The 14,716-nt window shown below is 44.7% G+C and overlaps 1 protein-coding gene across 1 annotated transcript in view; it reads right to left on the reverse strand.

Moving 5' to 3' along the window:
* The window catches only part of LOC135210120 (CCR4-NOT transcription complex subunit 11-like), a 98,467-nt gene that overhangs the window by 60,716 nt on the left and 23,035 nt on the right, over window positions 1-14,716 (reverse strand). Inside the window, 3 exon segments of the mRNA XM_064242926.1 lie at window positions 6,680-6,819; window positions 7,447-7,656; window positions 14,444-14,579. Of these exon segments, the coding sequence (XP_064098996.1) occupies window positions 6,680-6,819; window positions 7,447-7,656; window positions 14,444-14,579 (486 nt within the window).

Below are 14,716 nucleotides of genomic sequence, written 5' to 3' on the forward strand. Positions count from 1 at the left end.
TATTCATATTTTTTCTCTCTTCCACCTGTCTCCTGCGGGGAGGCTGGGTGGGCCTTTAATTGTATATCTGCCAGGTAAGTATGTATGAAACTTTATTGTAACATAACCAATATCCATTTTCATACAACCAAACCTTACCTGTCAGATAAGACACTAGGCTGATTGGCACCTTTCAGGTGGAGGGTAAGAGACAGCTACTATATGGAATAGACATGGTAAACAACATATGTTGTAGGTATAAATAAAACCTTGGTTCCTACCTGATAGTGGTAGACTTCGTGGGTGTTTGCCCAGTAGTCTGCATCACCTTAAGAAACTTTAGCGAGATATATGATCTATGGCCAAGAGTTCTTGTGGGTCTGCCGATGGGGTCTTATCCGCTTACTCGGCAGAGCCTGAAAGGACTTTGTCAATGGGTGCTGATCCACTTATATGACAATACACCTTATGAATGGAGCACACAACCAATCCCGACCACCTGATCCTAACCATATGTTAGAACTAAGGATTGTTTCCGAGTTATCCCCGAACTCGTCACAACAACCTAACTCCAAAACCACTACGCCACACATACATAACTTTCTAAAAAAAAATTATACTCATCTAATTAGATATGACAAGATTCTCTTACTGAACAACATAGACGGCCGCCCGTGCTAAACCAAGTCCTCCATTGTTCGAAGAGATTCCAGACCATATCCAAAAGAAGAAAAGTATATACTTTTAAGGATTTGTGTTGGTCTCCCAGTACCCGAAATCGTATCCGCCGATACGAACGGACCCTAGAGAAAAACACTTCTCATATGTCACACGAACGTCTTTCAAGTAATGAGATGCCAAATACTGAGTTGCATCTCCAAAATAAAGTCGTATCTATTGATGTTTTTAAGCGACATATTCTTATGAAACGAGAGAGACGTCGCTACTGCTCTCACTTCATGAGCTTTAACTCTCAACAGTCGTAACTGTTCGTCAGAACAGACCTTATGCGCGGTCTGTAATGACGTTCCTCACAAAGAATGCCAGCGCATTCTTGGACATCAGTCTTGTGGGGTCTTTTACCCGCGCACCAAAGACCTTGTCCTAGAGCCTCCCATCTGATGCTTTCTCTGAATGTAAAACTTTAGAGCTCTTACAGGGCATAGAGATCTTTCTGCTTCTCTTCCTACGAGACTCGATATGCCTTTGACTTCAAATGACTTAGGCCAGGGATTCGAGGGATTCTCATTCTTAGCTAAAAACAGTGTCTTAAACGAGCAAATAGCTGAGTCTCCCTTGAAACCTACTTTATCTTGCAGAGCATGTAATTCACTAACTCTCTTTGTCGTAGCTAAAGATAATAGGAATAGGCATTTCTGGTGATGTCTCGAAACGAAGCCAGATGAGGAGGTTCGAATCTTTCCGATGAAAGAAACTTGAGGCACCACGTCTAGGTTCCAGTTCGGAGGGACCGGTTCCTTCGACTTTTGAAGTCTCAAATGACTTATGAGATCGTGGAGATCTTTATTATCTGCCAGATCTAATCCTCTATTCCTGAAGACAGCCGAGAGCATACTTCTGTATCCCTTTATTGTGGATACAGTAGATGGATTGCTCTCTCAGGAATAGAAGGAAATCAGCAATTTCCGCTATAGAGGTAGTGGAGGAGGACAACTTCTTAGATCTACACCACCTTCTAAAAAAACCACACCCACTTTTCGATTGATATACTTTCGTAGTGGAGGTTCTGCGTGCTCTCGCGATCGCGCTTGCCACTTCGCGAGAAAACCTCATCGCTCTGACGAGTCTTTCGATAGTCGAAAGGCAGTCAGAGCGAGAGCGGGGAGTTTTGATGGTACCTCTTGAAGTGTGTTGGCTGAGAAGATCCGTCCTTCTTGGTAGGGATCTTGGAAAGTCTACGATCCACTCTCTACCACCTCCCCTTGGAACCAATCTTGGGCGGCCAAAAGGGTGGGGGCTATCAATGTCATCCTCGTCTCCTTTGACGCCACAAACTTTTTCATTACTAATCCCAGGATTTGAATGGAGGAAAAGCATATACGTCTACTCGAGACCAATCTAGCAGGAAGGCGTCTACCATAAGAGCTCTTGGATCTTCCGCGACCGAGCAAAGACTGCCAGCCTTTTGGAAATGAATGTGGCGAAGAGATCCACATGAGAGTCCCCCACAGCGACCAGAGATCTTGACACACTTCCTCGTGTAGGGTCCACTCTGTATGAAGGACCTGGTTCCTCCTGCTGAGTCTGTCCGCCCTCACATTCTTTACTCCCTGCACGAACCTTGTCAGAAGGGAGATGTTCCTGTGAGACGTCCAAAGCAAAAAGGTCTCTCGTCAGTTCGTAAAGGAACGAGGAGTGAGTCCCTCCCTGTTTTCGAATGTAGGCAAGTGCGGTGGTGTTGTCCACGTTTACTTGCACTACTTTGTTTCGACACCAGAGGTTCTAGACTCTTCAAAAGCCAGATGCACGGCGAAGAGCTCCTTGCAGTTTATGTGCCAAGTCACCTGCGCTGGTTCCCAGGTGCCTGACACCATCCTTCGAGCCTAATGTTGCTCCCCAACCTTTCTCCGACGCGTCGGAGTACAACACTAGGTCTGGGTTCTGTGTCCTTAGAGAGATCCCTTTGTTCTCTTCCAGAGGGGGCAACCACCATTCCAGGTGCGATCTTATCTCCACTGGAATGGGAAAGACGTCCGAAAGTTGTCCAGTTCCAACTCCAAGACTTCTTGAGGAAGAATTGAAGCGGACGTAAATGAAGTCTTCCTAGTGGGAAGAACTGTTCGAGGCGGGGTGGGAAAGGGTCCCCTCCGAAGGCTCAAACCATTCCCTCGCCGACGTATGTTCCTTCCTTAAGAAGAAGAGAGACTATCCGCAAACCCTTTGCGATTCTCTCTTGCGGAAGGAAATAATTCGACACCCCGAGAATCCATCCGAATCCCCAGATAGACTAAGTCCTGTCTGGGGGTCAGCTGCGACTTCTCGAGGTTCACGAGCAATCCCAACGCTTTGATCAAATCTAAAGTTAACTTCAGGTCCTCCAAGCACTCGTTCTCTCTGATCTGGCCCTGATGAGCCAGTCGTCCAGATACAGAGAGATATTTACTCCTTTGAGGTGAAGAAGCCTCGCCACATTCTTCATCAGGCTTGTGAAGACCTGAGGAGCTGTGGACAGGCCGAAACATAAGGCTCTGAACTGAAAGATCCTTCCCGTTCATGAAACGGAGGTACCTCTTCGATGAAGGGTGGATCGGGACGTGAAAGTAGGCGTCCTGGAGATCTAGAGACACCATCCAATCTCCTTGTCGTAATGACGCCAGGACTGAAGCAGAAGTCTCACCATGGGAGAATCTTATCCTTCCGAACAAATTTGTTCAGAGAAGCTGACATCCAGTACTGGTCTCCAGCCTCCGAGGCTTTCGCAACCAGAAAAAAGGCGATTGTAAACCCCGGGAGTTTTGATCTAGTACTAGTTCTATCGCTCTCTTGTCCCACATTTGTTCCACCATCGATCGAAGAGTAAAAAAAATCTTCCCTCAGCACAGGATCCTTGTTTACTTGGCTGTTTAGTTTCCGCCCTTGGTATTGACGTTAGGGGAGGATGTTCAGGAAAGGGATACGATATCCCTTCCTTATTATAGCCAACAATGACGCGTCTGCGTTTATAAGTGTCCAGGCCTCCACAAATCCCAGGAGCCTGGCACCTACTGGTGCTTGGAGGAGAGAAGCTCATTTTCCTTTTAAAGGACGAAAGGCAGACCTACCTCCCTCTTCTCCGGAGCCTTCCTTCTTGCGGGAGGTCTGGAGGTCGGACCACCTCGAAAGGGCTGAACCGATGTACTCGGTCCTTTCTTGTCAGATGTAGAAGCAGGCTTCTTCTTCTTGCTGACTGCGTCAGAAGATCCTGAGTCGCCTTCTCAGTTAATGAATGAGCAATGTCCTTCACCAACTGAGAAGGGAACAAAAAGTCAGACAAGGGAACAAAAGTCATACAAAGGCGAATACAGCAGCGCTGCTCTCTGAGCGTGGGGAGAACTGCCTTGGTTAAAAGGCCCACCAAATTTACCGTCCTCCCTTCTTTAGAAGACCTGCTCCAAACAAAGAGGAGATTTCAAAAGAGCCCATCCTGTACCGCTTTGTCTATACAAGACAATATGCACAAAAGGGCTTCCGGTTCGATTCCTTCCGAATCATGGGCTTTCTTGACATCACCCCAAGGGACCAATCTAAGAAGTTGAAAACTTCCAATACATGAAAGAGTCCCTTGAGGAGATGGTCCAGTTCAGAAATGCCCCACGTAATCCGTGCCGAGTTGAGACCTTGTCGACGTGAAGCGTCAACTAAGGTCGAAAAGTCTGCTTCTGACGTAGACGGGAGAGCAATACCCATATTCTCTCCCGTCTGATACCAAATGCCTCTTTTACCAGCTAGTCTCGCTGGAGGCATGCAGAAGACCGTTCTTACTAAGTCTTCTTAGACTTCATCCACGAGTCTAAGGATTGTAGAGCCCTCTTCATAGAAATGGGTGGGCTTCATTTTTGAGAAAAGACGAAGACTTCTTCGTCTTAGCACTCGAAAACAGAGAGCGCGGAGAAGGAGGAGCGGCAGGAGTCAATTATCGCTCCATACTCCTCAAGAAGCAAGGCAGCTAAGGCAGTTCAAAACTTTATAGTTCGACAGTCCTTCTCTTCCTTGATATTCATCATCCGAGTTTCCTTCCAACTCGGGATCTAAATGAGTCTCCGCTCCCCTTTCTGTACGTTCCTCCTCTGGAGGAGACAAACTCCTAATAGGAGAGGGCTAAGGGAATGATATTCTTTCCCTCTTCCCCGCTTTAATAGCCTTGGAAGGCGCCAAAAGCTCAGGCTTCTCTCGATAAATAGAAGACGCTTCCCGCTTGGATGACGCTTCTCGTCCGCCAAGCGTCCTGGCTGACGTCTCCTGCTTACTTGGCTGCTGACGTACGTCCGGATGACGCCTCGCGCCTGGAAGACGCTCCGCTCTCAAAAGGCGTCCTACTTGGCGCCAAAAATATTGGTCGGAGCTTCACGTCTACCAACAGCTTTCAAAGACGCTTCCTGTCTAAAAGACGTCTCACGTCTCTCTGGCGTTACGAAACTTTCGTAGCAACCGCTCTCGCTCTCGCAACCCCGAAGCTTCTGTAAGATGTTTGGAAGCTTCACGTCTGCATGACGCTTCTCGTTTAGCAGGTGAGAGAGGACGAGACTTCTTGATTGGAAGCGCAACGTCCTTCCTACGAGGCGCCTTAAAAACTCCCACTAGAGAGGTTAGTTGCTCTTGAACTGCCATAATAATTCTCCTTGAAGCTTCTCCCACGTCAACTGCATGACGCCTTTCGTCATCACTCGGGGGAGAAGTACGAAAGGGTACTTCTGCGTACTCGTCGGGTGACGCTGACGCCACCTTCGCCTTCTTAATAGAAGAGGGAGCGTCATCTGAGAAACGCTCTGGCTCGAATCAATTTCGGGTTCTTTCATATGACGCTTCAGAGGTCTCGATAAATTCGACTCCTTCCACCCTCGTTTAGGTGAGGGAGAGGGAGAGGATGAGAAACACTCACGAAGGACGCTTTTTCTAGAGCGCCCTTGAGCAGCCTGCCACGAAACAGAGCTAGCTGAAGGGACGTCTGACCGTTGGGGATTCCCCACGACCTCCTTAAGGCTTTCGACTTTCCTTCTCCTCTGGGCATGGGAGCTTGGAAGAGGTCTAGGCCTGGGAGCGTCGCAGACGATCAACGCCCCCTCCACAACACTGGGAGAACTCACTTCACTGTAATGCTCACTTCACTAGCCTTCCACCTTGTAAGTCCGCCATTTTGGACTTCATGTCTCGCGAATCGTAGCTTTCAGATCGGCGATTTCCGAGGCCGATTCCGAAAGTACACTTTGTGAATGGAGAAACATAGGGTTTAGAATCCTAAATCAGTAGGATTAGAATTATCAGTAAAAGGCTCAATAGGCCTTGAACTCACACCTTTCAGACGTCTAACCCTATCCCTCTCTAACTTCTTCAAATAAGAAGTTAAAGTCTTCCACTCTTCTGCATTTAATCCCTCGCATTCATTACAAGTATTATTAGCAGAACACTGAAACCCCCTACATTTACGGCATACAGTGTGAGGATCAACCGAAGCTTTCGGTATCCTCACCCTGCAGCCTACATTCACACACATTCTCACACTCACATTTGAATCAGATATACTGAGAAAAATCCAAAAAGCAATTCCAAAAACAGTCCACAGTAGCGAATGCCAAAAACACGATCCAGATACGTCACCAAAAAGCCGAGAAACGATGATCAAAGGATGAAATAAGAATCTAAGTCAGGAGGTAATAGCAACAATGTTGATACCACCGGCGACAGAGAAAATATGATAGAAAACGGGGATGGTTCCTAGTCCTGCCGCCCAGGGCAGGCCGGTAGATCACCTGACCTACCTGTAGCGAGTGGCGCGAAATTTGAATTTCTGTCGGGGACGACGGAGTCTTAGCTATGTATATATCTGACAGGTAAGTTGATTGTATGAAAGTAAGGTTTTCTTAGGGTTTTTGACGATTTTCCGGCTTACAGCGCTTCTCAAGAACAGATCCCCCGTCATAGGCCGACGACTGCCTGTATATAACAAGAGCAATGTAAAAAATAATTCAATGTACCATCTTACCTATTGACAACTTCCATGGAATGTAGTGACATCTCCATGTTCACCAAAACACTGAAGTATTCAGTAATCTGGCTCGACTGCATCAACTTCAGGAGAACTTCTATGGCAATTAAAGGGTTGTGCTCAACTAGGTCTGGTAACTGGTGGTAAAAAAAAAAAAAAAAAATGAAAATGGTAATTGGTGGTGAAAAAAAAAAAATCAATTCAGGCCCAACCTTCATAAATACACTTGATAGCCAAACAAAAGAATTTGTTATATGATTTAGAGAATTACTGTATTACAACTGTGTAAGTACAAATTTTCTAAGATTAAACAGCTGTGGAAGAAAATAAAGATGCCATGGAGGCAAATTAAAAACGAGAACTGCCCGAGATCTTTCGGTCTTAACAACCTTTTACTAAAGGCAACACTTGCCTTTAGTAAAGGGTCATTAAGACCAAAAGGTCTCAGGCAGTTCTCGTTTCCCATTTTCCTATGTGGCATTACCTTTATTTATACGTAGCATGAGGTCTTATATATTTCGTGAGCAAGTTATTCAACTGTGGAAGTAAGCATCTTTTAAGATTATTTTCCAGTCTTACTAAAAAATGAAGGCAAATATAACAATGTTACATATCAAGAAAAGGAAATGACTCAACATTTTACATCTAACCCAAAAAGGAAATGACTCAACATTTTACATCTAACCCAAAAAGGAAATGACTCAACATTTTACATCTAACCCAATCATATGCAAGTGATACTAATTCAAAGATCAGTAACCAACCTTTGGCGGAGTCAGCCCAGTATGGTAAACCATTCGAGGGTCTTTGTCCAGCTCTGCCAAAAGGTGCTGCTGTTGTGGTAGTGACAAGGTTTCCTTGAAAGCTTTGGCCATCAGTCTCTTTGCCTCCGCGTCTCCTCCGCTAAGGACACACATACTTGAGTCATAGGTTATTTTATGTTCTGCACGATCCAGAGACGTTATCCAAACCAGCTGTGAGAACATCACATACCAATTAATAAACATCAAGTAAAGATAATAACATGATGTAACATTTATTAAACTTACATTTATTGAAACAATTTACACTAAACCCAGTTTCTCACTGCAGCTCCTTGAGTATAAAAAGTCCCCTATCTTACTTACACTGAAATATATTGTGAACTTTCTTAAACAAAAGAGTGAGAAACATTAACATGTTATTGTTATGATACAATAAAGTTTGTTCATACTTACCTGGCGAGATATTATATTATACTTGTATTCTCCGAAGTCCGACAGAATTTCAAAACTCCCGGCACACGCAGTGGGCGGCCAGGTGGTTAGTACCCATTCCCGCCGCTGGGAGGCGGATATCAGGAATCATTCCCATTTTCTATTCAGATTTTTCATACCACTGTCCCTGAGGGAGGTGGGTGGGTACTTTAATTATATATCTGCAGTAAGTATGAACAACTTTATTGTATCATAACAATAACATTTTGTTCATGAAACTTACCTGTCAGATATATATATATAGCTGAATCCCACCATTGGAGGTGGGAAGGGACAGAATAGAAGGATTAGGAAACACCTCAAGTGCAGATGATTGACATCTTGATTCCTTACCTGTTAGCATAGCTGACTTCTTGATTACTGTCACCGAAGTCTGCTTTTGCTTTACTAGAGTTGCCAACAAGGTAGTGACCTGTGTAGTTGGTGCGCTCTAGATGATCTGTCAACGGGAGCGTGACCACAATGTGACTAGACCATATTGACCATACTGTGAGGGCAACGAAGCTAAAACCACCACCTGACCTAACCTATCGAAGTTAGTCCCATAACTTCTAGGCTAACGAAAGGGAAAGCGCCTCAAGCGACCAACCCTTCAAAGTTAAAAGCACACCTAACCCTTTTCTATACGGATAGGATTCGTGCTGCTTCCTGCCTCCAATAATATTTCTACGGATATGTATGGTCCTAGCGACTCGCAGATCTCATATGTCGTCTTTCACAGATTCCCGTCCGGGAGTGTTTTGGGGGAAAAGGGGCGGGACAACACAGAGTTGCTTCGCTCAAACGTGGCACTCAGGATATTACTTAGTGTCATGCTCTGTTGAAATGCTTCCGAGGCCGCGCCCTCACCTCGTGAGCATTTACTTTAAAAGGTTTCAAATCTTTGTTCAAACATGACGAATGAGCCTCTTAGAAAGACTCCTTAAAAATAACGCCAGGGCGTTCTTCGACATGGGCAAGTCTGGTCTTTTTACGGAACACCGCAGATTGTCCGAATGACCTCGACTTTCTTTAGTTTTATCAAGATAAAACTTGAGAGTCCCGACAGGGCACAGGACTCTCTGTGGCTCTTGCCCAATAATTTGTGCCATCCCCTTGATCTCCAGGTCTCTGGGCCAAGGGTTAGACGGGTTTTCGTTCTAGCAAGAACGGAAGGCTTAGAAGGACACCGAATTATGTCCTCTAAAGCCAAAACCTCCTGATGATGGCTGAAAACCTTCACGACTAACCCTCTTTGCCGTAGCTAGAGTGGTTAGAAAATTAGCCTTTCTGGTTACGTGTATTAAGTTTGCAGAAAGGAGAGGTTCGAAATGCTTTGACATCAGGAACTTCAGACTACGTCTAAGTTCCATGCCGGAAGCTTCGATCTAGACAATTTCAAGATTTCCACAGACCTCAAAGATCGTGAAGGGCTTTGTTTGTTGTTTGACAGATCCGAATCTCTGAGCCTAGAGGCCGTCAACATATTTCCGTATTCTTACAATAGTTGGGACTGCTAGCTTATCCATACTTCAGACGGAATGGGAAGGCGGTAAAGTAATTCACAGAGGTCAGAGGTGGAGGAAACAGTCATTCTTCCTGCCCTATGTCCAGAAACGGCCCACTCCGATTGGTACACTGCAAAATATGCAGCACTGCTTTGCTTTGGCAATGAGACTTGCAATTAATCTTGAAGATCCTCTCGCTTCTTGACAGTCTGAACGCATTCAGACTCAGAGCGGAGAGATTTTAGGTACCTCTCGAAGTGAGGCTGTTAAGAGTAGACCGATTCTCTCGGGAAGGGTCCTTGGAAAGTGCTCTCTGAAGGACGTGACCTCTGTGAATCCAGCCTCTCGAAGGCCAAACATGGGGCGATCAGCGTCTCTTTCACTCCCTCTGACGCCAGCGATTATCTTATTATATTTCCTAAGCTTTTGAATAGGGGAAAAGGGCTAACCAACTATCCCCATTCCATACTATAGGATGGCGTCTATTGCTACCGCTCTCGGATCGAGAATAAGGGCGCAACGTAGAGGAAGCTTCTTCGTCTTCAATATTGCAAAGAAATCTACGAAAGGACGTCCCCAAAGTCTCCACAACTCTCGACATACTTCTAAGCGAGGATTACTCAAACGTCAGTAGTTGCTGCCGTCGATCGAGAAGATCCGCACGGACGTGCAATCGTGTGTAACGAACCTCTTAAGGATCGTTACGTTCCGTGCCTATGCCGATAACTATCTCTCTCTTCTTGGGATATGAGAGAGCTGCGGAATTATCTGAGATGATTTGGACCACTCGACCAAAACCTCACTCTTCGAGGAACTGGAGAGCCAACCAAATTGCTTCCAATTCTTTTAGATTATGTGCCAGGACCTCTGTCCGGATGCCTGGCTCCCTCTCAGTATCACCTGAGGTGATCCTTAACCCATTGAGAGACGTTTAGAATTATCTCTAGATCTTTGATGTTATTTCAGTTCTCCTGTAGGAAAAAACTGTAGAGGTCTGAATTGCAGTCTATTCAGGGAAAACAAGCTTCTCCAGCGAGGAAAATGGTCCCCAGCAGACTCATCCATTCCCTCACTAAGCATGCTTCCTTCCCTAATAAGGCTGCGCTTTGCATAAGCAGGAGAGCATTATTATAGTGCTATGCTGCGGTAGACTCATACAGAATTCTGTTACAGTGCGGTAAGCAGCGCCGAACATGTCTAAGAGATATCTCTGTTGAAAATTTCTTAGCCAAAGGAAGTCGTTTATTCATGATTACCAGAAATCCCCTCAACCCGAGGCGAAAGTCGTGATTGTAGGGCAGAGATACGGTTCGTAAATCAATCCCGCGGGAGAGAGAGACGTAACCGACAGAGCATTACAACGAGCTACCTAAAACTGAGTTGGTGACAGTGTGTGACACTGTGACAGTTACAGGCAGCAGCTTATGTTCACCTTCTCGCAGTCTTATGCCGAGTTGCCAGCTATTCTATTCATCTAAGGAATAGATTTTCCATTATTTGAACAGAAACTCTCAAGTTGGCATATTTAAGCGAAACAGAATTCGCTAAATACAGAAGCTGATTTTGTGTTGTCGTAACATTACGCTTAATTAACCAAATGTTAAATCGGAAACTCCTGGAAAGTTGCCGGGAGTACCGATTAAATATACTGCGTCATCCACAATGACAGCAACCTCTCGTTTCGCACTATTCTGCCTGAGTTACCAGCTACTCTCTTCTACGAAGGAATAGGTTCGTTACTATTATCGATCATAAGGAAATTCTCAAGCAGGCATATTTAAGCGAAACATAATTCGCTAGATGCAGAAGCTGAGTTGGTGTTGTTGTAACAATACCTTTAAGCATTGTCCTTACACCGGAAACTCCTGGAAGTTTGCAGGAAGGACCGATTAAATACACTTAAAATAACAGTCCTTTCGGTTGCCATCTGTAGAGGTAACTACGATATGCGTATATGACTTGAACTTTACATTAGTAATATGACGCGAAGATAAAATACATAAGTATTGCAGTCACTTGAACATCTAATTCTCTACTACATTCTTTCCTCGACGAGGAAGAGAGAATGGAAATCGACTGTCTTCGTTCTCTTTGCCAAGAGAAGGAATAATATTATTCAAATGGAAATCCTCAAGTGAGAACCGAAGATCGAAAAGGAAAGTTCAAGCTTCTTATGATATTGGACATAAGACTTCATGGACGTAGTCTATAAGTCTTTTTCCTGGATGAGCCTCTGACTAATGAATGAGAGCTCTTTCGAAATTTTGTTACTTATCCGCTTATGCGATAAAATGCTATTAAGAACTTTGTCAATGAGAACTAACCCAATTGCATGACGGAAAGTAATCCAGGAGGAATTCGAGCATATAGCCTTCCCGATTCCCGCAGAAATCGAGGAAGGGGCAGGATTCCTGATTAGAGACTGGGCTTACGACAGGAAGGACCTTAATGTTTCCCTTCGGCAGCGCAATCCCGAAAGCAGAACGGAGGCGTTTTATGACACCGAAATCTGCTTACAGTTTTCCTGGAATTCATCAAGTGATGGATTCTATTGAACGCTCCCTTCGTAGAAAGCGAAGTAGACATCTTGACGAGACCAAACTCCTTCCTCTTCTTCGACGACGCCCTCTTGAAGAGCGTTCTTGCAGAATCCTGCCGAATGAATCTTGATGCGTAGGACGCCTATCGTTCTGAAGAACGTCCTGGCAAGTTGCTCTACCGAGCGTCATGACGTGTAGAATGCCGAGCGTCTTCAAAAGCGTCCTCGCTACGTCCTGGCGAGCGTCCAGATGTGTAAGACATCGAGCGTCTTCCAAAAAGCTTATCAATGTTTATGACGTCGAGCGGTTTTTTCTTTCTGAAAGGAAAAGGCCACCCGAAAACCGCGTCCTGGAGAGCCGCCACGCTGCTCCTGAAGTGTGAGAGCACTATAGGAAGACGTAAGGCTATCGTCTCCAAGACGGCCTTAAAGACCTTCGTTACCTTCTAACAAAGACGGTGGCCGCCTGTGCAGCATCTTGCGTCTTAGTAATGCAAATGAACATATCCAGAAACGCGCTCAAAAAAAGGAACGCCGAGCGTTCCGAAAGGCATCCTCGCGAGGTGCTTGCCGAACGTCCTGATTGCATTCTTTGGAGAGCGTCTTGAAGAGCGTCCGGAACAGAAGAGCGACGAAGCATACAAGGGAAGCGTCATAGTGAATGACGTGCGTCAACACGAGTAACTTGAGAGGCTTCCTGGCGAGGGGAGAGCCGCTCATGAAACGCGAGCGTCCTAAGCATAAGTACGGTGATCGTCATCAGGACGAGTCTTAAGGACGTTCGCCACTCTTGACAAAAACGCCACGGCCGGCTGTGCGACATCTTGCGTCTTTGTCACGCTCATCGACACTGCAGAAGGGCATTTAAAAGGACGCCTGTGTGTTCTTGGGTATGAGGAATTCTTTGCCCTTCTCCTGTCGAAAACTAGGATAGTCTGTCCAGTGTCATCTCTGTCCGCTGACAGAGCGTCCCTTAGGGACGAGTAAGATGCGTCTTGGCGAGCTGTTTGACTATGCAAATCAGCTTGCCGGACGTCAAGCTTATGAGCTTTGAACAATATCCCGTTTCGTAGTAAAGCGAACGTCACATAACGTATACATAGCGCCATGAGGAGGGGAGGAGGGAGGGAGCGTCTTGGAAAGCAAGAAAACAATCCTTGCTACAAGAGTAAAGACGTTCCTTCCTCTCGATAGAGCTTTGAACTGTCTCCGAAAGGCGTCCTCGTGAGGGTCCTGCCTTAAGGACATTTTTAATCTCTTGACCAAGACGACAGCCGCCTGTGCGACATTTTGCGTCTTTGTCACGCTTATCGATATTAAGTCAAGCCGAAGGGACGCCAGATCAGTACTCTGACGCTCCCTCCTGACGAGAGAGAGGACGTGTCTACCGAAGGTTTCGGTAGCCTCCCCTTACCCGTTGCAGACAACAAAGTCTGAAACTAGGCTAACTAGATTCAGACATCATATGCAATGAAAAAATTTATATTAATTTATGATAGCGTATGCCTAGCCACAAATCCAAGTCAATCATTCAACAAATAAGTAGGATACTTAAGCGGCTAATGAAGTTTCAAAATCCTAGGCGGAGGTAATGGAAACAGGTGTTTTCACTACCGCGACAGAGAAAAATCTGAATAGAAAATGGGAATGATTCCTGATATCCGCCTCCCAGCGGCGGGAATGGGTACTAACCACCTGGCCGCCCACTGCGTGTGCCGGGAGTTTTGAAATTCTGTCGGACTTCGGAGAATACAGCTATATATATATATCTGACAGGTAAGTTTCATGAACAAAAAGAACTTTTTGGGAGAAATCACCTTAGTGTGGGTGTTGCTAAATCTTCAGTTTTCCCTGTTAAATTTATATTATCAAATAGAAACCATGCAATTTCAATGCTATTACAGGTAACCATCTTACCACCTTCAGGCACAAGAATTTTAAAGCAATTTTTTATCTTCATCCACAAATTTCTTGGCACATCTATCTGCTTGATGCAGATAGATGTTTTACCCTGTTGGATTTTTTGTTCTTAACTGAAAAGATCAACAGGAACCTCAAAATAAATGATGGAGTTACACCGTTGAAGCTTTTATTTTTACTTGAAAGATCCAACAAAACCCTCCATCAAATGATTAAGTGTTACCATGTACAATTTTATTATTTACTGAAAAAGTCCACAAAAACCCTCAAAATAAATGACAAGGTTATCTTGTGGAATTTTTTTTAGTTACTAAAATGATTCACTAAAACCCTCCTGCATATGACATTGTTACCCGACTGAATATTTTACTGAGAGAATACATTCTTCCAAAGTGGATTTAAGGTTGTGAAATAATACCACATTTAAGGAAGGAAGTACCTAAACACAATCCACTTCCATACTTAAGTACAGTATATGCACTGTGGCAAAAAAAATACTGCTGTAACTTAACATCTCATTATTTTATATCCCAATTAAACAGACAACATATACTATTACCTCATCTTCAGCAACATGTAAAGGGGGTGTTAGTCTGATGATTTCAGGAGTAAAGTATTGCTGTGCTAAAGTTGGTTTTGGACCACTAAGTAAAGCTTCACAGGTTCTCTTGACTTGACCAATTTCACTCAACAAACTGTAATTACAAACATACAGATAACCAAGATAAACTTGAAAATCTAAGAATGTTAATTATAATGTCTTGTTTGTTATTTGATTAAAGTTAACAACTACACAAAGAACTATCTGGCATGAATAAACGAATACAACCAT

This window comes from Macrobrachium nipponense, chromosome 39, assembly GCF_015104395.2.
Source record: "Macrobrachium nipponense isolate FS-2020 chromosome 39, ASM1510439v2, whole genome shotgun sequence".
Classification (NCBI taxonomy): Eukaryota; Metazoa; Arthropoda; class Malacostraca; order Decapoda; family Palaemonidae; genus Macrobrachium; species Macrobrachium nipponense.